This window comes from Aquila chrysaetos, chromosome 20 (genome assembly GCF_900496995.4).
Source record: "Aquila chrysaetos chrysaetos chromosome 20, bAquChr1.4, whole genome shotgun sequence".
In the NCBI taxonomy this organism is placed as follows: domain Eukaryota; kingdom Metazoa; phylum Chordata; class Aves; order Accipitriformes; family Accipitridae; genus Aquila; species Aquila chrysaetos.
The window spans coordinates 8,137,011-8,162,342 of NC_044023.1; the positions used below are offsets into that span (position 1 = coordinate 8,137,011).

Sequence of the window (25,332 nt, forward strand, 5' to 3'; positions counted from 1 at the left end):
CGGCCGCGAGATGGCGGGGGGCCGCGGGTGCCCGGCGCGGCGCTGAGCCCCCCCGCCCTCCACCCACCCCCCCGACAGCCGCCGCCGCCGGGACCCCCGCAGAGGTAAGGGCGGGGGCGGGTGGCGGAGCGAGGGCACGGCGCGGGGCGGGGGGGGCGCCCCGAGAAAACTTTCCGCCGCTCGGAACTCGTGTGTCGTCGTGTGTCCCGTTCCCCCCCCCCCCCCCCCGCGCCTCGGTGCAACTTGCCGGTGAAGCGGGCAGGTGGGGCGGGGGGAGGGCCGGTGCCTGCGGTCCGGTGCTGGGACCCCTGCCCCGAGCTGGCGGCGACACCGGGTGTTTTGCAGCCCGCGCCTCGCAGGGGGGCAATACCGAGGTGCGCGGGGGGGGTGGTCTCTGCCGGTCCCCCCCCACCCCCGGGAGCCCGCGGCTAGGCAAGCGTGCCCCGGTCCCGCTCGGGGCGGGGGGTCGGTCCCCGGGGGACACGGTGTAGGCAGGGACGGAGGCTGGCAGGGAGCTCCCGGGGCAGGGGGCACTGCGGCAGGGCTCGGCGGCGGGTGGGTGCCCAAGGAGGGGGGTGCTGGGGAGGGACACACACACACACACACACCAGAGGCACCCCCCCCCCCCCCCCCCCGGCACCGTGGAGCAGGCAGCCGAAGTCCGCCCCGGTGGGACCCCCCACCCCGGTGGGACCCCGAGCCCCGGCAGGACTGGGGGTGCGGGGAGGGCAGAGTGCCCGGCGCCGGGGACAGGCGGCTCTCCCTGGGGACAGGCCAGGCGTGCCGGGGGGGCTGGCGACACAAAGTTGTGCAAAGTTATTCCCCGGGTGTGAGGGGCCGCGGAGGACGATTCGCATTATTATTTTATTTTATTTCTCTCTTTTTTTTTTTTTTTTTTTTCCCCTCCCGCTGCCCATCCTGCCTGCATTTCTTTTCCCTCCGAAAACGTTTCCTGCTCGCTAAGCTCGCTCCTGAGGCCGCTGGGACCAGGCATGTGGGCAGCCTGACCTCCGAGCCCCCCGAGGCACCCCCTCAGCCCCAGGGTCTCGGCCCCCCAAAGCAGTCCCTGTTCCAGCCAAGAAAACCTTTCCCTAATTGCTTCGGCTCAGCGGCGCTCGGTTGACCCGCCTGGGGAGGGGGGGGATAAAGCCGAGCGGGATTTTGATCTTCCTGCGGCGGCACTAGAAATGGCCAAACTTTGATTGCCAAAAAAACCACCCCAACCCCAGCCAGCCCGGGTGCTGGGGGAGGAGGAACGTGGCCGCTCTCCCCTGGAGTTCCCAGTTTCCCTGGAGCGCAGATGACCCTGGAAATGGAGATTTCCCGGCCAAGGTGCGCTCCAATGGGCCGTTTCCCCTTTTTGCTTCCTTGGAATTTGCCTTTCCCGGCCGGGCCTGGGTGCCCCCCGCTCGCCGCCGGCCCTTTCCCCCCTCCTCGCCCTGCGCTTGCTGCGCTCCCCCTCCTCTCCCTCTTTTCCTTTGTTTGCCATCTCGCTCCCTGTCTCTGACGCGTACGCCGCTCCATCCAAATGCAATAGTGGGATTTGCCAGAATTATTTCCTAAAGCTGCCGGGGAGAGGGGGGGAGGTTTGGATGGGGGGGGTGGTTATTTAACTGCAACCAACTGGAGTTTTGGCTGGCGGAGGAATTGGGGGCTCGGGCTGTCCCGGCCCGGCGCTGATGGGAAGGGCAGAGCCTGGGAACGGGTGGGAGAAGGCGGGGGCCAGCCTGGAAGGGGACCGAATGCCAGTACAATGGAGCAGAGCTGGGTGTGCGCGGGGGGAGAAGAGCAAATCGAAATATTTACTGACTCCAAAGGCAAGAGTGAGAAAAAGAATATTGAGCCCCAGGGAACGGCTGTGCCGCCGCGCTCCGGGTCTTGCCCCGCCGCTCGAGGAAGCGCGTCGCCGGAGGGGCCGCGGCGGTGCCTGCCTGCCGGTGACGGTGTTGCTGCCCTTGTCCCGTTCGGGGCTGGGGCCGGACTCGTGGGTGCTGTGCACCCCGGGAGGGGCTGGCTGGACCACCCGGGTGGGCTGCGGGCAGGGCCCCGGGGTGCGGGATTGCCCCCCTTGCAGCTCAGCATCCCTCTCCCGGCGTGCCCCGAAGGGTTCCTGGCCGTCTACCCAGCACCTTCGTGTGTGCCCGTCCCCTGTGGGGCTGCGCGGTGGCAGCTGGCAGAGCCACGGAGGGCATGCCCCCGTGGGGGTGGCACGGTGGGGACCCCCCAGTGCAGCGTGCTGGCAGGCAGCGCCCGTCCCCGTGGCGCTGAGCCCCTTCGGCTGGGCTGGCCGGGCGCTCTCCGGATGTCCGAGCCCACCCGGGTACCGTGGCCCAGCGCATCCCACCCTGGGCGTGCGGTTCCCTGGGGACGCGAGGGGCTTCCCACCACGGGCCTCCTCCCAAATCCTACCCTAAGCCTCCTGGAGCCCCCCGGGAGGGTGCTGCCTCGGGAGAGGGGCCTGGGCCCGAGGGGACGGTCCCTCTCCGGGAGGGGCAGCGGGGCACGCCGGGGGCACTGCGTGCCGTGCTGTGCCGTGCCGTGTCGTGCTGGGGTGCGTGTGTGGCTTGCTGGAGGCAGCTTGGCGGACTCTGCTCAGTGCCGGAGCCCCAGGGAGTCCAGCTGCCTGGCACACAGGCAGGGCTTTTTTTTTTTTCTTCTTTTTCTTCCTCTTTTATTTATGAAAAAAAAAAAAAAAAAAATCCTTCTTTTTTTTTTTTTTTTTTTTGTACGTTCTTGGAATAATGAAGTCCAGATTTCCTTCATGTTGGAAAGATTTGATCCCGGCTCTGCTCGCTGTGGCTTTGCTGGGGGCTGGGAGGAGAGGTGGGGAGAAGAGAGGGCTGGGGATGGGACCTCTCTGGGTGCCGGGGGGGGGGGGGGGGGGGAGCCAGCCTGGTGGGGTGGGGATGCCGCAGGCTGGGGGGGGCAAGGAAGGATGCTCCTCACCTGGGCAAGGCTCGCCGGCTTGGGTGGAGGAGCGTGCTGCAGCGGTGCTCGCCACCGTGCTCGCCTCGCCCTGTTTGCTTGGCTTGGCACCCAAGAAGGTGAGGCTGGCCACCCCCCGATTCCTGCCCCCCCCCCCCCCAGCCTGCTGAGCAGGGTTTAGCTGAGGGCCCCCCCTCCTCCCCGGGCTGGCTCCCAACCCTCCCCGGAGGATGCTGCGTGCCGGCGGGTGATGAAGAGTGGGATGGGGAGATGTCGGGCTTGTACCCCCCTGGGGGGTGGCGGGTGCAGCAAACTGACATCCCTCCCCCCTGTGCCCTCTTTGCCAGGCTCGCCCCCCCCCCCCCCCCCCCCCCGGAGTCCCCTCGACCTCGGCGCCCAGGTGCGTGCCCACCATGCCCGTGGTCGGCGTCCTCCTCTGGGCCACCCTGCTGACTCTGGGCTGGCGGGCAGCCCACGCCAAGGACCACGGCTTCGCCACCCCGAGGGTCCAGCTCTCCTTCAAAGGTAAGAGCCTGGCGGTGGGAGTCGGGGGGGGGGCAGGGTGGGACCCCAAGAGGGTGGAGGAGACAAGGGGCATCCCGGTCCAGGCTGCTGCTCTTCCTCCTCAGCCCGGGGAGGGCATCAGCAGGCTGCACCCCTAGAAATCTCCATCAGGATCCGTATCCCAGTGTGGCTGAGCTCCCCGTCTGCCCCCCCTTCCCGGTCTGGGGGGACTGGTAGCCTGCTCAGTCCCCCCAGTACGCTTCCCCTCGCGGGTGGGCGGCTGGCTCCCTCCGTCTGGCAAAGCTGGGTGCCGAGGTGTGGGGAGCCGTCCCCCCAGCAGCCCCCCGAGTCCAGACAGCAGCTTGACGCCGCCCCGACCCCCCCCCAGCTGGTATTAACGCCTGGGAGCTGGCAGGGAGCCTGCAAGAGGCAGGAGGGGAGGATGCCGGGCGGGAGGGAAGGGGCTTAACCCTTTGGTACTGGGGCTGCCCAACCCACCCAGCCTGTTCTGGGAGCCCGGGGTGGGACCCCCGGGTCAGCTTTGGGGTGCACGTTCGTGGAGGGGTTGGTCCTGAGCTCCTGCTGTGGGGATGCTGAGAGGGGGTGGGATGGGGGCAACGAGGCAGGGCTCGGGGTTGCAGACCTCGAGGAGCAGAACACGACGTATTCGGTGCCGCCATCGCCCTGGGTCCCGCCGGGGCCGGCTACCCGCGTGGATGCGTCCCAGCCCGGGGACGCGTGTCAGGAGGGTGACGGGCACGCGGAGCCGCTTGTCTGCCTCCCCTTGGGGTCCGGGGGAAGGCGAGCTGCCGCGGGAGAGCCAGGGCCGTGCTGCCTGCGCCCCTGCCTTGCCGTCCCACCGTGGCTTTGCCCTCCGGTCACGTACCGAACCGGCGAGCCCAGGATGCGGTGGCAGAGCCGACGGTGAGAGCGGCAGCTCCGGTCCGGCAGAGCCCGGCAGGAGGGGCCAGGGGGGCTGACAGCAAGCGTGGCGCGGGCAGGGCGAGCCGCTGGCGTTAAAGGCTGGTCTCGGCAGGAAAAATGGCTGGTATGAAGAGGCTGAGGACAAGTCCAGGCTGGAAAGGAGTGAGCGGTTCCTCCCCGCACGGCAGGCACTGCTTTCTTCTCCGAAAGACAGTTCTGGAGGGTTTTTGGGGGCTGCCGGGACACTTTGGCCGCTGCCGTTTCCCACCCACGTACGTGTCCCTCGCCCCGGCTCGGAGCGTCTCTTCCTTGCAGCCGCGGTGAGGGGGGGGCTCTGGTGAATTCCCGGCCGGACCCAGCGCCCGCCGCCCCGGCGAGGTGTGTGTTAATGCCTGTGGCTGTCCCGCAGCCACCAACGTGCCCTGGAGCGGGATTAATTCCGGATAAGCATGGTTAGGCCTGCTGTGCAGCAGGATGGGGGCTGGTTTGGGGTTGGGATTTTTGGCCCTGGTTTGGTGGAGGAGAGGTCCCTGGCCATGCCCAGGGGACCTGGGAGTGTCACCCAAGTGCCCCTGTTGGGATCTCTGGTCCTCCCTCCTGCCTGGGGTGGTCTGGCAGGGATCCCCCTGCCCTTGCTGCCCAGAGGTGAGATTGGTGGTGGGAGAAGGGCTGGTTCGCACTGGCACACGGAGAAGAAATGCCGGCGGCGTGCCGGATCCAAGCACATCGGGATCGGGAAGGGATGCTGCTCGCCCCTTCCCTGCGTGTGCTCTTGCAGCGGTGGCGGCGGAGGAGAATTAGCCCAGGTCTTCCTTGAGGGCCAGCCGGGAGCCGCACGCTGAGCTGCCGGTAAGCGGCTTCCCTGAGTCGATAATCTGTCCGCAGCCTCCTCGAAGCCGCGGGGCGTCAGCGGTGCTTCCCGGCTGGTCCAGCCCCTTCTCTTGCTTGAGGAGCCTGGGCCGGTACCCAAATCCCCGGCCCTAAATCCCCCCGGGACAGCTGCAGGCAGTGGGGCTGGGTGTGATGGGAGCCGGGGCCGTGGGTCACTGGTGTGATGAGTCGGGCTGGGCTCTGCCAGCAGGGACACGGCCGTGGTACCGCGGGGGACCCGGTGGCCATTGGTGCGGTCACGGCTGGAGGGATGCCGCTGGGGCTGGGGTGCAGGTCCCCGCCGCCAACATCCCTCTGGCTGAAGCATCCCCTTGCCAAGGCACTGCCCGGTGGCACCGAGGTGGCCGTGGCCTCGCGCTGGCGCCCGGCGGGGTGCCGGGGAAGGAGCTGTGCCGGCGGGAGCCGCCGTGTCCCCGTGTCTCCCCCCCGTCCCCCCCACGGCGCCTCGCCTCTGCCGCGCTGCCTGGAGCCCTGCCAGCCCGGGGAGCGTCTCTGGGTTTGTTTGCCTTTGCTTGTTATCGCGCGCCGGAGGTTTGTCGCAGCTCCCCGGGGCCTGCGTCATCCTCTACGGAGCCCCATCGTCTTGGAGTGCTTTAGAAAAATATATATATAAAATAACGAAGCAATAGGAAAGGGGTTGGAGCCAAGCTCCTTCGCCCTGGTGCAGGGTGATGGGCAGGACAGGGTCATCCCCTGGTCCTCCCGTCCATCCCGTGACCCCCGTGGTCCCTGTCCGTCTGTCCTCCCTCTCAAGGCTTTCCTGTCCGCGTGTCGGCAGGAGGAAAGAACACCGGCACGGAAAGAACAGCGCTGGGAGCGGCTCCGGCACGGCTCCCTTTTGCCAACAGCTCTTCCCAGATCCCAGCCCGGTGCCGGCCAGAAATAGGGTGGATATTTTTAATCATCTCCTTGCTAACAATCCCCCCTCACGGCCGTATGCATCCTGCGGCCCCCTCTCCTCTGGGCCTTCCTCTGTGCCGGGGGGCTCAGGCACCGGGGGGGGGGGGTCAGCTGCCCGGCCGTGAGGATGCAGGAGGTGATGATGATGATGATGATGATGGTGATTCATCCCTCCGTGTCCCGCTCCCCATCCGGCGTGGGAAAAGCATGTGGGAAGGAAGGGTGGGCTCTCGCCCCGAATCGCCGTGGGAAGCCCTCAAGGTCAGGGCTCTCCATGGGGCTTCAAAGGGGGAGCCGCTCACCCCCCGGCCCCCCCGCCACGGCAACGGGAACAGCCGTGCTGGCACCTCTTGGAAAAGCTGCGGCAGAGGTCCAGCCGGGGGGCAGCCCTGGCCGGGAGGGGCCGGGTGAAAGGCAGGGCAGTTCCTGCGGGGGGGGAAAAAATCACTTTAAAAAGAATAAATCAAGCACGGAGTCTCCTCTCGGCTGTGCTGCCAGCCCTTTGCGTGACCGTGCTCCTCCCCGCCTTGTGCCTCAGTTTCCCCTCCCGCTGGCAGCTCGGCGGGCGGCGGGGGGACATTGGCACGCTTGATGCGGGGCGGGGGGTGGCAGATGGCTGGAGAGGAGCCCGGCGAGGGGGCCGTGTCCCCGGGGCCGCCCAGGCGCCCTCCTAAGCTGCTGCAGCTGTGGGCACCGCTTGGCGACAGCGGGCTGGGATAAACACGGGGGGGGGACCCACGGGGGGGGGGGGGGCGCAGGCAGGGCCGAGGGCTTGGGGACAGCCAGCCCTGGGGACGTGTCGGGAGGGTCGGTGCTGGTGGTCCCCAACCCGCTGTGGGTCAGGGGGTGTACCGGCCCCCCCCCCCCCCCATGCTGCTCCTCGGACCTCTCAAGGGCGGGGGGGGGACGTTGTGGTCCCCTCTCCCGTGCCCTGGGGGACGGGGACGTGGGGCTGAGCCCTGTGACCCCTAAGAGGATTTCTCTGGCTGGGGCGGTGGGGGGCTGCGGCAGGGCCCCCTCACCCGCCGAGACCGGCTGCCGCTGGGGCTGAGCCCCCCAGGCTCCGGCTGCAAAGCTCCATAAGCTCCTTAACACCCCCCTCCATGTGATTTCAGCCCCCCCCCCCCCCCCCCCCCCCAAGCCAATATCTAATAAGCTCGTTATCCCTCATATTAACGACGGTCCTCCTGGAGCAGCGCAGCCAGCGTGGCCCCTCCTGGGGTTCTGGCCTGTGTGCCCCCCCCGCAGCTCCGGTGCCGCCGGCCCCTGCCCAGGACACCCCCAGCCACTGCCTTCCCCGCTGCCTTTTTGGCACGGAGCAGATGGCCTGGAAAAGCAACTGCCTTCCCGCCCAGCGTCTTGCCCTGCTCTCGGGCGCTGCGGAAGAAAATAATGTCAAAAAATTAAAAAAAAAAAAAAAAAAAAGCCCCACAGGCAGTGGGTGGGGACCCCTCAGCTCAGCTCTTTGCTTTTGGGGGGATTAAAGTGTTTTTTCCGAAGCCGGGCTCCTTCCCAAGGGGGTTTTCCTGCTGCTGGAGCATCCCCTGGCTCAGCTCCCCAGTGGGGACCGGGGTCACCGCTGCCAAGTGATGCTCGGTGGGGACGGGGTCCCCCCTGCCAGCGATGCTCGCTGGGGCACGTCGCCCCGCAAGCGCTTCAGGCAGGCTCGCCGGGGGATGAATCAGCGGTTTTGGCTGAAAAAATGTGGTTTTTTTTTTTTTTTTTTTTTTTTTGTTTTTTTGGCCTGCACCCAACTGGCCGGGTAGCGATGGCAGGGTCGGGGGGGAGCACCCAGCCGGCCCCGCTTTCATCCCGAGGGATTTGACCCAGGCGGCCGTGGCACCTGTCCCCTGCCGCGGGGGCCGGTGGAGCGGGTGCCGGGTGCTGGCGTGGGGCGATGCTCCCGGGGGGGGGGCTGGAGATGGTCGGGGGTGGAAAGCAGCGAGCGGGAGCTGGAGCCATTTCATCTCCCAAGCCCCGGCAAGGCGGCTTCGGTTTCCTCCCACCTGTGAATCGGTTAAATGGGAAAAGAGCTTGGCTGGGGGCCACGGAAACTCTCTTATTACATGTAATTAGCTTAATTACATCATAAATAACCCATCAAGGGGTAGCAGAGTGACGCTCAAACAAATAAGCAATTCTGCTTTCATGGGGCGACCCACCCAGCTCTTTGATCAGCCCCAATAACAACAAATGCTTTAAACATGCGAGGGGACGCATCCAACCCCCCCCATCCCTCTCCCGGCATCGCTCCCCAACCTGCCGGGATGCTCCGCCAGGTACCCAAAAAGCTGCATCCCAAATTTCAAGCAGGGAAAAAATTAGGAGGGAGCATCTCCAAAATATAGGGCACACTTATAAATTTGTGGGATAAAACGCCCTGGGCTGGAGCCAGGATTTATCGCTGCTGGGCCGGGCTCCCTTGGGATGAGCGCTGGGCTTCTCCATCGGCATTTGGAGTGAATTCATTTGCCCCATGGAAAGAAAGGGCTCCCAAAAGGCGCTGCCGCCGCCAGCCGGGGGGGGAGAACAGTTATTGAATATAAACATGCCGTGTAATTTACATGCTAATTATGTTGAATGCGCCACAAGCCCACAATTAGAAACTAATTAGGTGAGAGCGCCTGTAATTGGTTTTGGGGAGTGCAGCGATGGTGCACCTGGGGAGGTGACCGGCTCCAGTCCTAATGGCATTAATCCTTCATGCCAGTGCCCTGGTGATGTTTGGGGGGGGTCAGGGGGATTTGGGGGGGCTGGGCTGGGGTGAGAAGCCCCAAAAAGGGTAAAAGTCGGGTACCCCCAAAATCTCACCCTTGCTTTGGAGATCAGCGCCGGTCTCTGTGCCGATGGTCGATGGGTAGGGACTGCTCATCCCTGCCCGACGGGGGACCGTGGTGGCAGCCAGCGAGGGTGGAGGTGTGGGCAGCTGCTGGAGCTGTAAATTCAGACTGAATTTGGCGTTATGGGGGGAATTTGGCTTTGCAGAGCATGTAATCGGGCGGCGCTGCTCGCCGCAGAGCCGAGCGTCACCCCTTGTTGCCAGCCAAGGGTCTGACGGGTTCCTGGCAGCCGGCATCACTTGAGGGCGCAGGGTAATTAAATCCCAACACCCGAGGCCACCAAACGATGCTGGGGAGGCGAGTCCCAGGGGGGGCCTTGGTGGGGACTCCACGGGATGTCGCGAGGGGACGGTCCTCAGGGAGGCCACCCTGGCTGCGATGCCGGGTGGCTCCCGGCTCCGGTGCTGGGCAATTAAAATGGGATTAGGCTGCTGGCCAGCCGGGGAAGCTCTGCCGGTGCCGGGCTTGGCCGCGGGGATGCAGGAGGGAATGTGCTCATCAGGGCGCATCGGCTAACGAGCTGAGCCGGCTTCTCCAGCCCCGGGGGGGGGGGTCCGCTGCCCCGCTCCATCCCCAGGGGCACCCCACGGCTGCCGGGGGCAGGTTTGGGGGCACGGTGACGGATTAGGCGGGGAGGGCAGCGGGGTGGTGGTTCGAGAGGTCAGAGGTTGGGGCGGGGGGCTCGCCTGCCCCTCTGTCCCCTTTGGAGAGGGCGTCACGGGGCAGCGGGTCTGTCACCGCCCCGCTTTGGGGGTGCCCCCTCTGATCGCTGGGGCGTGGGGGGCTGAATGGGGCTCCCGGCGGGGGGCCGGAGCCCTTTGTGCTGCTGGCCCTGTCCCCCGCCGAGTGCCCGGCCGCCCGTCCTGATGGATGTGGGATATTTGGGACCGTCGCTGGCATGGGGCCCTCCGCCGCCAGTGTCCCGGTGCTGCCCGGCTCAGCCCCGGGGTCCCGGCCGGGAGGGGAGGGCGAGGACGGGAGCGCGTCCCCCGGGGCCAGGCAGCGATGGCAGATGCGGGGCCGTCCCGGTGTGGGGGCTCCTGCCCGGTTTAACCGCCGTCCCCGGCTCTGCCTGCACCGAGGTTGTCTCTGCCCCAAGCGGGATGGCTGGGCGCGCAGTTCCGGGGCCGGCAGCGGGTCCACGGCGCTGGGGATGAGCTCTCGTGCTCTGCCTGCGTCACCCCGCTGCCGGAGCCACCCTGCCCTTTCCTGGCTCCCGAGCTCTGGCCCCCAGCATCCGTCTGGGGGAAACCCCAAGAAATTCATCCCGTCCCCCCAGGGCACCGTGTGGGGCACACACGCATGCACGCACACACTGTGAGGCGCACACATGCGTGCGTGTGCCTGTACACACACACACTGCAGGACATGCACGCGTGTACACACACACACACGCTTGTGTACACATGCACACAAACAGTGCGTAGGACACGCGCACGCAGTGCGGGGCACACGTGTACGCACACCTTGCACTCTGTACGTGCACACACGTACACGCTGCGTGGGGCACACACACACACACGTTGCACGCTGTACACACACGTGTGCGCGTGCGCACACACTGCACGGGCCAGCGGGGCAGCTGCAGGCCGTGGGGCGGGCAGGGACTAGACCCCGTGCACCGTGGCACGGGCAGGGGACACCATGGGATGCCCATCGTGCTCTCCCTGTCCACCCAGTCCCAGCAGGGAGGATGACGCCGGTCCCCGGGGGGAGGTTGATGTCACATCCCGTGATGCCGTTTCCCGCAGCCTGCTCCGGCAGGTTTCCGCCCCGTGGTGCCTGGCACGTACTGGCCTCACCACCGCAGGTGAGTGGTGCCAACCGGGCTGCGGGTGCCCCGCCACGGGGCTGGGGACTGGGGAGCACCGCTGCCGGCTGTGGGACAGAGCGGGTTCTCACAGTGACACCGGTGGGCACCGATCTGGCCGTGCCTGGGCACCCCTGTGCCCCCTTGGTCTGGGCTCCCACGGAGACCACCCCTTTCCCCCAGCCAGCAGGAGGGTGGGTGCCCACCCTGCCCCAGAGGCGCTTATCCCCCTGCCAGTCCCCCAGCCCGCCCGCGGGATGCCAAGCGGGGGGTCCCCAGAGCTGTGCGAGGGGGTCCCTGGCACCACCAGGGTACCAGGGTGCAGGGCACAGCCCCCCCCCATCCCTCCCGCTCCCCAAAGAGGGCAGCCCCCCCGCATCACCAGGGTGCCCAGGATGGGAAGGGACCCTGGGGACACCCGTGGGGACGTTGCCAGCTCCCTGTGGGGCTGGGAGGTGGGAGGTCAGGGAGATTTGCAGGCACTTGGCATCCCGGCTGGGAATGGCAGCTGGCCGCTGGAGCCCTGCCCGGCCCTGCCTGGAAGCCGGCGTGCTCCTTCCCGCTACTGACCTGCTCGGGACCCCGCTGCGCTCCTGCCCGGGAAGGAGGGGGTCCCTGGGGGCTGCCCCCAGCCCCAGCACCCGGTGCCTGCACAGGGCACGCCCCTGCACGGAGGAACAAACTTGGCAGCGTGGGGATGCTCATGGGGCCAGTGTCCCATGGAAATGGCATCCGAGGGCTAGGGGTGGCATCCAAAGGGGGTGACACCTCCAAAGGGAGTGGCATCTGGGGCAGATTGTGTCCCATGGAGGTGGCATCCAGTGGCTGGGGGTGGCATCTGATGGCTGTTGGTGGCATCCAAAGGGGATAGCACCTCCAAAGGGGGTGGCATCGGAGGCAGATGGCATCACATGGAGGTGTCATCTGATGGCTGGGGGTGGCATCCAAAGGGGGTGACACCTCCAAAGGGGATAGCACCTCCAAAGGGGGTGGCATCTGGGGCAGATCGTGTCCCATGGAGGTGGCATCTGATGGGTGTTGGTGGCATTTAAAGAGAGTGGCACCTTCAAAGGGGGTGGCATATAGGGAACATGATGTTCCATGGGGGTGGCATCTGATGGCTGGGAGTGGCATCCGATGGCTGTTGGTGGCATCCAAAGGGGTGGCACCTCCAAAGGGGGTGGCATCTAGGGCGGATAGCATCCCATGGGGGTAGGGTCCTCTGTCTCGCTTGTGCCCTGGCCCCTGCCACGTGGTCCTTGGCACCGGCCCACATCATCTGCAGCACTTCTGCCTTCCATCTGGCTGCCTCATTGCACTTGTGAATATTCATGACCCTCATTATCGTCTTTCACTCGTTGCTCCCACACTCGGGCTAAAAATAACTTCCCAAGGGGGGATGGGGTGCGTGGGGCGGGGGAGAGGCTCGTCCCCTCCTTGGGAGCTGGCTCCTTGGGGTGCTGGCTCCTTGGGGTCCCAGCTCCCCAATCCGAGGAGCCAGTGACCTGTCTGGGATACGGGGTCACAGGGCAGGAGAGGGACGATGCTGAAGATTTTGGGAGCTCTGGGCTCTTGGCTGGGGTGCCAGGGAGCCCCCCCCCTTCCTGCCCTGTCTTGGTGGGAAGCTCTACTCCCTGCTGTGGGATCCTGGGTCTCCTGAGCCCAGGTCCTGCTGCCCGCTCCCCTGGCCACTCTTGGTTGTCCCAACTGGCCATGAGCGTCTCCGTCATTGTCCCGTGTCCTGCGCAGAGGTGGCAGCTTTGTGGCGCTCGTGGAGGGGGAGGTGGGCACCGTGGCCTGGAAGTGGGCACCTCCTCTCACAGGACATCCTCCAGCCGGGACCAGGCTTGGACTCAGGGGCAGGGATGGCACCGGGGAAGGCGGGGGACCCTGAGGTGCTGACACCCGCCCCTTCGCCCCCGCAGAGCTGAAGGCGACGGGCACGGCGCACTTCTTCAACTTCCTCCTCAACTCCAGCGACTACCGCATCCTGCTGAAAGACGAGGACCACGACCGCATGTACGTGGGCAGCAAGGACTACGTCCTCTCGCTGGACCTCCACGACATCAACCGCGAGCCCCTCATCGTAAGCTGCCATCGCAGGGCGGGAGGGGGCGGGTGGAAGGGGGGTAACCGCGCACCCGGCGGGTATTTCGGATGCCGGGGCAAGAGCTCAATGGGCATAGCTGGTGGTGGTGGGGAAGAGGTGGAGCCGAGTGGGAGCCCTGGTCTCCCCTGGGCTGGTGTCTCCGCAGATCCACTGGCCCGCCTCCCAGCAGAGGATCGAGGAGTGCATCCTGTCAGGCAAGAACAGCAACGTGAGTGGCCACCACGAACCCACGTCTGGTAGTGGTGGTGGGGCTGGTGGCCAGCACTGGAGGGGGATCCGTGTCCTCAGGTCCTACCCTGGAAAAGCCATCCCCCAGGTCCCCTGTAGTGCGGCAGCATCTGCAGCCGTGCCGGGATGGGGTGGCTCTCCAAGGTGTCGCGGTGTCCTGCCACCCTTTCTGTCCTAGCCGTGCAGGTCCCGGAGAGCTTCACGGGCGAGTAGGAGGCCGAGCTCCCCACGCTGCTTCCTCCCGCCAGCCAGGGCTGGGCCCTCCGGCATGCCAGCTCACGGCCCGTGCCAACCCCTGACCCCTGCTGTCCCATGCCACATGCCCTCCCACGGCCCATGCCAACCCATGATCCACGACACGCCGTGACCCATACCAACCCGTAACCCATACCATCCCATGACCCATACCATCCCATGCCCCATGCCAACCCATTGCCCTTTGCCAACCCATGGCCCATAGCAACCCCTGGCTCCATGCCATCCCAAGACCCATGCCATCCCATGACCCATACCAACCCATGACCACGCCAACCCGTGCCCCCCCACAACCTATGGCCCCATGCCGTGTCCCATGCCAGCCCATGCCCCATGCCAGCCTCCCATCCTCCCAGCTCCTTGGCCTGCTTTCTCCCTTCCCCATCTCCTACCCTGTGCCAGGGGGCTGGATCCCGTGGTGCCCGCCCCAGCGGGGGTGCTGGCAGGCAGTGGGAAAGGGGGTGCCCCTGTCCCCTTGCTGGGGTTGGCACCCCCTCTTCTGCTTCCCAGGGGGAGTGCGGCAACTTCATCCGCCTGATCCAGCCCTGGAACCGGACCCACCTCTACGTGTGCGGCACCGGCGCCTACAACCCCATCTGCGCCTTCGTCAACCGTGGGCGCAAAGCCCAGGTGAGGGGCGGGAGGGATGGGGGCTGCTGAGCCGGTGCCTGGCCTGGCAGTGCCGGCGCAGCCACCGTGGGACTGCAGCGGGGTGCGGGAGGGCGGCGCAGCACGGCTCGGCTCTGCTGGCTGCTCTCGGGAGGTTTGGGGGACAGAGGGTTGAGGGGCAAGGGCAGGCTGGGGGGTGACCATGGCTAATGGTGCTGTGCTGCTGAGTGGGGCCAAGCCGCCTCTGCAGACCGAGGACTTCTCTTCATGCTGGAACTGGGCCACCCCGGCTGGACCCCGACGCCGGCTTCCGTGCGATGTGCCCTCCCACCCCGCTGGCTGCAGCCACTGCTGGATCTCCACCGGCGTGAGGGACGAGTCCTCCCCGTCTTCCCGCCCGCCGCCGGGCTGCCGAGCCCCTCGCCGCAGATGCAGAGGATGCCCGGCACCGCGCCAGCGCCGGCGTTGCACGGGGACAACCATGGCGAGGGCAGTGCCAGCGCGTGCGGCCGTGCCAGGGACGTCCCTGGATGGATGTCACCCAGCCCCAAGGACCACGGCGTGCAGCGAGAGGGTGGTGTCAAAGCCACGTGCCACCGGGCTGGATGCGCGGCAGACAGAGGAGCACTTTCAGGACAGCCCTGGGAGGGAGCTGGTCACTGCAAGTAGCAGCGCGGGTGTCCCGGGGGGCCCCGAGCCCTGCGAGGTGTCCGTCCCCTCTGTGCTGGGCTGGCAGGTCCCAGTCTGTGTCCACTCCCGTGGTTGGAGCGAGCCGGGTGCCGCCAGCCTGAGCCGAGGGAGGAGCACGGCGCTGGATTTGGAGGACGGGCATCTGCCCCGGTGCCCCCAAGCCTGGCATGGGCACCGAGAGAGGTGGATGCTGCTCGGGCCACTCTAGATTGGGACTGGATTGGGACCGGATTAGGACCGGACTGGGACCACTGGGCAGTGGCAGCATTTGAGGAGGACCAGGAGTGCTGGTGCAATTGAGGACAGCATCGCGTGTCCCCGCCAGCAGAGCCAGCAGCGGTGCGGCAGGGACAGGGGGTTCCAGTGACCCCGCGGTGACGGTAGCTTCCCCTGTGCCGTGGCTCGGCGCCGGGGTGTTGCTTCTGTGCGCAGGGCGCTGCCAGCTGGGTGGCAGGTGCCGTCTTTGCGTCCCCAGGCGTGAGCCCAACCTGGCTGGCTGCGGGCAGCCGCCTCTCTGCTCAATCCTGCCCCGTGCCGGGGCACCCCGGTTCTGCGGGAGAGAGCAGGATCCGTCCTGGAGAAGCTCGTGCTGGAGGCCAGCCCAGCCCAGAGCATCCGGGGACCCCCACCAGCACCACCCAGGGGGACCGCAGCTTTGCTGCTCCACGAGCACCCATCACCCCAGCTCTTGGGGTCCCCCCACCTGCCCCTGCCCCGGGGGGGTCCTTCCCCCCCGCCGGTGCTAACTCTCTGCCCTGCTCCTTTTCCCCAGGGGTTTCCGCCGAGCCAGCCGGGAGGCCGGGAAAGCAGATCCACCGACGGCCCCCTCAGCCCGAGACCAGCACAAAGCAAGGTGGGAACCGGTCTGGGAGCCCGCCGCAGCCGTGCCCAACCTCTCCCCTGGGGCACGCCAGAGCCGCGGGCTCCTTCTCCTTCCCACCGGCATGCTTCCGACCCCCAGGCCAGGTGCCCCGTGGTGTGGGCATCCCCACCGTCTCCTTCCCTCTCAGCACAGCATCTTCCAGCCACCGGCCTGGCATCTGCTCTCATTCTCTCACTAACTCCTTCCTCCCAGGCCACGTACGGACCCCCTGTGGGGGACACTGTCAGGGATGGGGGCTCTCCCCCCGGCCACCAGCTTTGCCTGGCTCCAGGCTTGCTGTGTCCCTTGGAAGTGGGGCCGCGTGTTGGCAGAGCCACGGGGCTCGGGATGGTTCAGGGGAGGATGCCAAGGCAATGTGCAGGAGGTGTTTTGGTAGGGTCTACAAAAACATCGCTGAGCAACTGCTTCGCTCTGTCCCGGGAGGGGCTTGTGTCATCGCAGTGGGCAAGCGGGCTCAGGGAGGCGATGGTGTCCCCGGCTTCTGGGGACACCCAGCATCCAGCCCACCCTGACAGTGTCACCCCCCGAGCCTCTCCCCTCCGGACTAACATGGGTCAGTGCATGGGCCGGGGAGCGCGTGGGGCGCGGGCACCCTGCGGCAGCCTGGGGCTCCCCGCTGCCCGTCTCTCTGCCCCCCCCCCAGCCCCTCCGCTCCGAGGGCGGGTGGTAGGGGGGCAGAGGGCGAAGCTGGGTCGCGAGCATCCCGCCAGCTGTGGGCAGCTCCTGCTGCCGACTTCCCCAGTGCCACCTGGGGAAGCGCCGTTGCCATTTCAGCCCCCTCGGGTCCCCCCCGGTTCCTCCCTCCTTGCCGGATCTGGCCCCAGCATCTGCAGGGAGAAGCTCTCTGTGCCCTGAGCAAGGGCTCCCTGGGGGCTGCCAGCACCCAATTTCTGGCAGCTCCAGTACGTTTGAAGGCGCATTAGCCAAACACTGGTGCAGGCACAGCGATGGCTTGTGGGTTGCCCAACCAGGAGGGTGAGATGGCACGGCCAGGGCCAGGGCTGCGCTGGAGAGCCAGGTCGTCCCTGCGAAGGGTTTGCCCAGCTCGGGAGCGGGGCCGGCGCCGGGCAGAGGCGTTTGTGATGGTGACGTTGGCGCAGGCGGCGCGGTGCAGCGATGGGGATGGCAGAAGCGTGGCCGTACCCATCTCTGGGGCTGGGGTGCCCCAAGGAGGAGGGAGCTGGCTTGAGCAAACCCTCAGTGGGAGATGTGCACGGTGAGCATCCCGGTTCCTCAACCCCTCCTGCCCTTCCTGGAGCCGGGGGCTCTGCCAGGACCCTGCTTGCCTCTCGACGGAGGGTGGCCGCCACCATGTCCATCACCCCTGCATCAAAGCCAGGGCACGGGGCCAGCGGGCAGCTCTGCCATCCCGATTTGGTTGCCCAAGGTCCCCCCCCACCACAGCCGGGCTCCCCGCGGGTGCTGCCGTGCTGCTGCTTCATCCTGGCTCTGGGGGTCCATACGCTGGGCCAGCCTGGCCCTGCCTGCCCCCAGCCGGCACCGGCAGAGGATTTTTGTGTGCGTCTCTGGAGGCAGTGTGGGTCTCGCCCCTTGCTGGGGATGTGTGATGGTGCTGGGGATGGCCACAGGGAAGGCAGAGATGACAGTGGGGAGATGGCTCCTAACGGCGTGGGGGCAAATCCCCCGGAGCGGGCACAGCATCTCACCACGATGCCACTCCGGCGGTGCCCGCTGGAAAACGGGTCCTGGCGAGAGGATCGAGGCGAGTCCAGCAGCCGAGCTGTGCCGAGCTGTGCTGCTGGCCAGGCCCTGCCTGCCGAAGCTGCTGGAGCTGCATGACCTGGAGCTGGCCAAGCGGCGATGTGCGGCGTGGCCGGCCGGAGCGAAGAGGCGGCCGGAGGGAGGTGTTTGCACAGAAGCGGACCTGGGGGATGGATGCCCCATTTCAGCCTGGCGGCTCAGCCAAGTCTCCAAGCAGTGGAGGACACGGAGAAGCACCCAGCAACGTTGGAGGAATAGCTTGTGGGGGCTTCAGCTTCTCAGGAGACCTGCAGACCCCTGGTGTGGTCCATCCGCATCCGTTCTCACTGCTGGGCTCCATCCTGGAGGAGGCTGCCTCTCCTGGTGGGCTTTGGAAGGTGCCACAGGGATGGAGGGGTGAAAGACTAACCAGCTTCTCCGTTTGCTTCCTTCTCCAGGATTATATCTTCTACCTGGAGCCAGACAAGCTAGAGTCGGGCAAGGGGAAGTGTTCTTACGACCCCAAAGTAGACACCGTCTCTGCATTAATAAGTGAGTCCTGTAGCTCACCGGGGCTGGCACTGCCTGCGTTGGGCAGAGGGAACATGCAGGCGAGATGGGACAACTGCTCCCACCGTCTTCCTGCGTTGCCCAGATTTCCCCCAGGAGTTGGTATCCTGCCCCTGCCACCCCTGCCCACTCTCCAGCTGCAGATGGCCAGGCACCCGGGACGCCCAGTCCTTGGGCACCTGGCCCAGTGTAGGTGCGGGTCCTGGTTACAGACCAGTACAAACCTCCCGAGCTCTCTGGGATGTTGACAGGCAGTGGCTCTTTGTTGCCTGGTGGCTACCGGCCAGGGCTGGGGCTGGATGGAGCCCCGGGCAGTGGGAGAAGGTGGGTGGATGGGACTAGGTGGGGGTCTGATCTCTGCCCTCTGCAGATGAAGAGCTCTACGCTGGCGTCTACATCGACTTCATGGGCACGGACGCAGCCATCTTCCGCACCATGGGCAAGCAGACAGCCATGAGGACAGACCAGTACAATTCACGCTGGCTCAACGGTGAGTTTGGGTGTCACTGGCCCAGGTTCCCTGGGGACCCCAGGGCTTCTAGCCCTAGCGATGAGACCCGTCGTGTCATACTCTGTCCTTCTCCCAGGACAGAGACAGTAGCCAGCATGGGTAGATGGATAGGAGGTGGTGTGGGATGGATGGATGGATGGATGGATGGACGGATGGACGGATGGGTGGACAGATGATGGATGGGTGGATGGATGGATGGTTGACAGTTGATGGGTGGGTGGACGGATGGGTGGACAGATGGTGGATGGGTGGATGATGGATGGATGGGTAGATGGATGGATAGATGGATGGATGGAAATCTAGGCAGAAGAGCAGAGGGGTAGCTGTGTGGGGCAGTGACAGATGTGCTGGGAGCTTTGCTGGGCAGCAGGAACAGCCAGCTGGCGAGAGATGGGGCTGGCTCTGCCAGAGTCCATGCATAGGTTTCTGCAGGGCTGAGATGTCAACCATGTCGCCTACAGTCAGTGACCCCAAGCGTTCATCCTGCCCCCCCTTGGAGAACCCCTGCCCGCAGGGCGGCAGCTGAATAAACAGAGCAGAGCAGATGGGATGATCCTGCTGGGCCGGGGAGCCAGCAGGGCGGTAACCCGAAGAGGGGGAGCTGTCAGCGCAGGCTGGGCACCAGCTGATGGATGGCAGGGAGAAGCTTCCTGAGAAGCTTCCAGGCTGTGGTTCCTCCCTGCGGGGGGGAAGACCAGTTCCCACCGCCTCTGCTCATAGAGCTGCTGGAGCTCTCCACCCTGTGGACCTCAGGGATGCTCCAAGAGACCTCACGGATGCTCTGAGCCCCTCCTGGAGCACCGATGACCACCAGAGAGAACCGGTTCCTCAGCCCACCTCTGCAGCTCTGGTCCAGATCCAGCTCTCACCCTGTGACCACAGCAGTGCTTTTCCAGAAGCAAGGCGATGCCGGAGGAAAGCGGGGCTCAGCATCCTGCTGCGGCACGGGGCAGGGGATGCCGCTGGGCTGACGGTGCCGTGCCGCGCCATGCCGTTCCAGACCCGGCCTTTGTCCGCGCCCAGCTCATCCCCGACAGCAGCGAGAGGAACGACGACAAGCTCTACTTCTTCTTCCGAGAGAAGTCGGCCGATGCCCCGCTGAGCCCTGGAGTCTATTCCCGCATCGGGCGCATTTGCCTGGTAGGTGGAGCGGCGAGCAGGCAGGGGAGCGGGCAGGGGGGCGGGCAGGGCTGAGCGCAGGGGTCTCTCCGTTGCAGAACGACGACGGGGGCCACTGCTGCCTCGTGAACAAGTGGAGCACCTTCCTGAAGGCCCGGCTCGTCTGCTCCGTGCCGGGACCTGACGGGATTGAAACGCACTTCGACGAGCTCCGTGAGTGGGCGAGGAGGGGGACGGGGGCCTTCTCCACCCTCGCGGGCTTGGGGGCACCCTGGGGAGGTCCGGGGACCCCCTTGCTGCCCCTCACCTTTTACTCTCCCATGGGGAGCTGCTCTCCCCGCTGCCCTGGTATCCCTGGGTGTGAGGGGGTCCCTGCCCACCTTCCCCATGGTGACACCCCCATCTTTCTGTCCCAAGAGGACGTCTTCATCCAGCAGACTCAGGACACCAAGAACCCCATTATCTACGCCGTGTTCTCCGCTTCAGGGTGAGTGTTGGCCCTCCCAGCACAGGGCAGTGGAAGTGGGGGGGGCCCAACTGGTTGGGGGTCCCAGTGATGCTGCGGTGGCAGGCAGCGCCAAGCCGGAGGATGGCAGCAGGTCCTTCCTCCCAGGTCGGTCTTCAAGGGGTCTGCCGTGTGTGTCTACTCGATGGCCGACATCCGCATGGTCTTCAACGGGCCCTTCGCACACAAGGAGGGACCCAACTACCAGTGGATGCCCTACACGGGCAAAATGCCCTACCCCCGGCCGGGCACCGTAAGTATCCCTTGGGCACGCGTGGGGAGGCGAGGCGGCGCCTGCCAGGCAGCCAGCACCCTCGGACCCGTGCCCAGATACCGGGTCACCGAGCGCTGGTGGCATTTGTGCTGCAGTGCCCCGGGGGGACCTTCACCCCCTCCATGAAGTCGACCAAGGACTACCCTGACGAAGTGATCAACTTCATGCGCGCACACCCGCTGATGTACCACGCCGTCTACCCCACCCACCGCCAGCCGCTGGTGGTCCGCACCAATGTCAACTACCGCTTCACCACCGTGGCCGTCGACCAGGTGGACGCGGCAGACGGGCGCTATGAGGTGCTTTTCCTGGGCACAGGTACCCACGCCGCGCACCGCGGGGAACGCAGCATGCTCCGGCGCGGCCCCGGAGGGCACGGGCACCACCAGGGCTGGCCAGAGCACGGTGCCCTCCGCCACGCTGGAGCAGGGTGAGGGGCTGAGCCCCCCCCCTGAGATCCCTGCCCCTCCTCGAGGCTCCAGCCTGGTTCTTCCCCTGCCCCGGTGCCCATCCCACAGACCCCACCATCCAACCTGGTCCTTCTCTTAGCCCAGTTCCCATCCCCGGAGCCGGCGATTCAGCATGATACCTCCCATCGTAGGGATGCCACCATCCAGCCTGGTCCACCCCTGCCCTGGTGCCCATCCCAGGGGGCCCACCATCCAGCCTCATTCTTTCCTGACCCCAGCGCCCATCCTACGTGCTTCCCGTTGCCCATCCTAAGCCCACCATCATCTAGCCTTGTGCCTCCCCTGCCTGACTGCCCATCCATCCTAGAGGCACCAGCATCCAGCCCTGTCCTTCCCCAGCCCCAGTGCCCATCCTGGGGGCACCATCGTCCAGTCCGGTGCTTCCCCTGCTCTAACGTGCATCCCAGAGCCCCCATGATCCATCCTGGTCCTTCCCCTGCCCCACTGCCTGTCCCCAGCTGCTGTCCCCACTGTGCCCTGAGTGGTGGCAGTCCCTAGCTGCCGGGTGAGCCGGTACACCACACCCCAGGCACAGCCGCCCGCTGTGGCAGGAGAGAGATGGGGATGGGCTTGGGGGGGATCCTTCCTCCCCCCAGCCCCAGCAGGGACCCCCTTCCCAGGCGGGGAGGGCGCAGGTGCCCAGGGGTGGCACTGAGCGCCTGGGCACCATGGTGTCTTGCAGATCGGGGCACTGTGCAGAAGGTCATCGTGCTCCCCCGGGATGACATGGAGACGGAGGAGCTCATGCTGGAGGAGATTGAGGTGTTCAAGGTAAGGGCTGGTCTGTCCTCCACCTGCTGCTGGGTGTCCTCAACCCAGCCAGCCAGCCCCTTGGGACACCAGCCAGCCCCTTGGGACATCAGCCAGCCCCTTGGGACATCAGCAAGCCCCTTGGGACACCAACCAGCCCCTTGAGACATCAGCAAGCCCCTTGGGACACCAACCAGCCCCTTGGGACATCAACAAGCCCCTTGGGACATCAGCCAGCCCCTTGAGACACCAGCCAGCCCCTTGGGACACCAACCAGCCCCTTGGGACATCAGCCAGCCCCTTGAGACATCAGCAAGCCCCTTGGGACACCAGTCACCCCTTGGCCGGCTCTGGAGGGACCCCAAGCGTTGGTCGTCCTGCCTGCTGCCCCCTCGCAGCTCCCCCTGCCCGCTCCTGCCCACCCCAGCTGCCTTGCAAGGGGTCTGAGGTGCCCACCCCAGGGCCGCAGTGTGAGGCCAGGCGGTCACCCCTCCATCTCCTTCGCTCCCGCTCACATCTAGGTGCCGGCACCCATCAAGACGATGACCATCTCCTCCAAGAGGGTGAGTCACGCCACGTGGCGTGGGGCTGGGCAGATCCCATCGCGGGCCTGGCCACGGCGCTGCCCGGCTTCACCGCGGCACCGGAGCGGGGGGCACGTGGGTGGCCCCCGGCGGCTCTGGTGTCTCAGCCGGTCCCAGAACCGGGAGGCCGCGGCTCATTCCGTGGGGTCCTCGCGGGACGGGGACGAGACGGCATCTCACCCTGTCCTCCTTGTCCCCCGACAGCAACAGCTGTACGTGTCCTCGGCCGTAGGCGTGACCCACCTGGCCCTGCACCGCTGCGACGTGTACGGGGAAGCCTGCGCCGACTGCTGCCTGGCCCGGGACCCCTACTGCGCCTGGGACGGCAGCGCCTGCACCCGCTACTCCGCCTCCTCCAAGAGGTACGGGGGGGGCCGGGGGACAGCGGCGGGGAGGGACCCCCCCCCCCCCCCAGGCCCCAGGCTCCCCCGCTCACCTCCCGCCTCCCCCGCAGACGGAGCCGGCGGCAGGACGTCCGGCACGGCAACCCCATCCGCCAGTGCCGAGGGTACAACTCCAACGGTGAGTGGGGTCTGGGGCACGGCGCCGGGGGGGCACGGTGAGGGCAGGGGTCAGGAGGGTGTGGGCGAGGGCCGGGGGGGGGACACGGGTGGATGGATGCCTTGGTGGTTGTGTGGGTGGATAGATGGGAAGAGGGTGAGCGTGGGTGGGTGGGTGGATGGATGGGTGGATTGATGAAAGAATGGATACACTGGGGAGGAGGACGAACATGGGTGAATGGATACGTCGGGGATGAGGATGAGCACAGATGGGTGGGTGGATGGATGGGATGGATACATTGGAGAGGATGAACATGCGTGGGTGGATGGGTGGATGGACGGACGGATGCGTTGGGGATGGAACATGGATGGATAGATGGATATGTTGAGGAGGAGAATGAGCAGATTTGAATGGGCGGATAGAGGGATGGATGGATGGATGGATGGATATGGTGGGGAGAAGTATGACCACAAATTGATGGGTGTGTACATGAATGAATGGACGGATGGATGGATACTTCAGAGGAAGATGAACGTGGGTGGGTGGGCGGACGGATAGATGGACGGGCGCCCTTGTGGAAGCACGGCTACACTAGAGGAGGAGGTGCACGCTTGGTGGGTGGCTGGGGAGCAGGCAGACCTGAGGCTGGAGGTGGACGGGAGCTCTCCCTTGGAGAGCCGGTGGGCTGGGTAGGAGGGCAGCAGGGCAGGGGCACGGAGGCGCGTGACCCGGCTGCCCGTGGCCCACCCCTGCAGCCAACAAGAACGCAGTGGAGGCCGTGCAGTACGGGGTGGAGGGCAGCACCGCCTTCCTGGAGTGCCAGCCCCGCTCGCCCCAGGCCAGCATCAAGTGGCTGCTGCAGAAGGACAACAGCGACCGGCGGAAAGAGGTAGGGCAAGGGCGCTGCACCCGGGGGTGCCGGGGGGGTGCCAGGCGCCAGCCAGCTGAGCCGTGCCACCTCTCCCCCCCGCAGCTGCGGGTGGAAGGCCGGGTGCTGCGGACGGAGCAGGGCTTGCTGCTGCGCGCCCTCCAGCTTGCCGACAGCGGCCTCTACTCCTGCACCGCCACCGAGAACAACTTCAAGCACACGGTGACCAAGGTGCAGCTCCGTGTCCTCAGCAGCCGCGCCGTCCATGCCGTGCTGGTCCAGGCGGAGACCCCCCCTGGCCTGCCGGGTGCCCCCACTCCCCGCTACCAGGACCTGCTGCAGCTCCTCACCCAGCCCGAAATGGGACTCCTGGACCAGTACTGCCAGGGCTACTGGCGGCACACGGCCGCCAGCCCCCCCCAGCCGCTGGCTGGCCTCAAAGCCAAGGAGCAGCAGGACCAGAAGAAGCCTCGAAACCGCCGGAATCACCAGCCAGAGACCTACGGGCATACATGAAACCGTCATCAGGGACTTTGCTAGCACAGTGGTCTATTTTTCCCCCCTTTTAATATTAAAAGTATCTATAAATAAATATATATATATATATATACATCCACGCACACACGCACGCAGACACACGCGCTCCCCCTCTCCCGGGAGATGGTATTTATTTGTAGGTTGTACATAGTCACTGGGGTGATGTGACCCCTGCCTCCCAGCCCCGGGGAGGAGCAGGGACCCCCGGGGCGGCCGCAGCCAGCATCACTGTCTTCCCCCCCGCCCCAGGATCCTGGCGTGCGGGGACCACCGGGCATCGCGGCCACTGTTTCCCTACAGCTGGGGCACAGCACTGTGCTGGGAGCCAGAGGTGCTGGGTCCCGGTGTGGGAGGGGGTGATGCCCTGGGGAGGGGGACAAACCCCAGCCAGGGGGGGATGAGGCAAGGGGAGAGGTGGCACCAGACAAGGTCTGCTCCCCACAAGCTGGGCACAGTCCTGGCAGCTTTGTGCCTCAGTTTCCCCACCTGGTTATTGAGGAGCAAGTGCTTTCTGTGGGGAAGCTGCAGACTACCAGGCAAGCCCAGGAGAAGGGAGCTGTGGGGCCAGGGTACACAGCCCTGTTCCTCTCCCAGGGGTCTTGGAGGGGGGGAGACAGGACCCTTGAGACAGGACCCAGGTGTCCAGGCCACGGTGGGGGCTCAGCCAGGGTTTTTGGGTGGCGAAGGGAAGGAGAAGGGGCCTCTGGTGCTCACTGGCACTGGCACCCACAGGTGTTTGGGGCACCCAGCCCGTTAGCTGCCCCCTCGGGGCACCCTGGCAGGTGTGGGGGGTTGTAAATAGTTGTACATGGGAAGCGCAGGGGTGGCTGGGGCCGAGAAAGTGCCCCCCACTGCAGCCGGGGACACCCCCAAATAAACACTGGCTTTGGGATGGACGTGGGTGCCTGCGTGTGCTGTGTCGGGGATGGGGAGCGGGCAGGGAGCAGGCAGTCAGGGGCTGCACTGCTGCCTGGCCCCTGTCACATAATCCCCTTAACTCTGCCCCCGAGCCCTGCCGGGGGGTGCAGAACTGGGCTGCAGCCAGGTGGGAAGCGGGGGGGGCCCTGGGCATGCACATAGCAGCGGTGTGCTGGGAACACTGGGGGCACTGGGTGGTATTAAGGGTGCTGGGGGTGGGCACTGGGCGGGATGGGGGATGCGGGGAGGTGTTAGGGGTACGCTGGGGGTGTACACTGGTCTGGGCTAGTGGCCAGCACTGGGTGTTACTGGAGGCACCGGGAGCGCTCGGAGTCAGTACTGGGGGCACTGGGGAAAGTACTGGAGCACTAGGATTTGGTACTGGGAGCTGGTGCTTGGTGGTACTGCAGGCATGGGGCAGGGGGCGGACTCTACAGGGGACACTGGGGGTGGTA

General features: G+C 66.2%; 1 protein-coding gene across 2 annotated transcripts; it reads left to right on the forward strand.

The window, feature by feature from the left end:
• Positions 1-24,855, forward strand: LOC115333359 (semaphorin-3F-like). Of its 2 annotated transcripts, XM_029996238.1 has the most exons (19): positions 1-104; positions 3,273-3,450; positions 12,720-12,880; positions 13,050-13,112; positions 13,898-14,017; positions 15,459-15,539; positions 17,729-17,822; positions 18,211-18,330; positions 19,352-19,491; positions 19,569-19,683; positions 19,888-19,957; positions 20,084-20,228; positions 20,345-20,567; positions 21,402-21,490; positions 21,991-22,032; positions 22,258-22,415; positions 22,508-22,575; positions 23,310-23,443; positions 23,528-24,855. In XM_029996238.1, exons 2-19 carry the CDS (start codon positions 3,339-3,341, stop codon positions 23,936-23,938), a joined length of 2,346 nt encoding a protein of 781 aa, XP_029852098.1. In that variant the 5' UTR covers positions 1-104; positions 3,273-3,338; the 3' UTR covers positions 23,939-24,855. The 2 variants fall into 2 exon arrangements, with proteins under 2 accessions (XP_029852098.1, XP_029852099.1); XM_029996239.1 differs by lacking the exon at positions 15,459-15,539 and having other exon boundaries at positions 2-104.
• Positions 24,856-25,332: the final 477 nt, after the last annotated feature.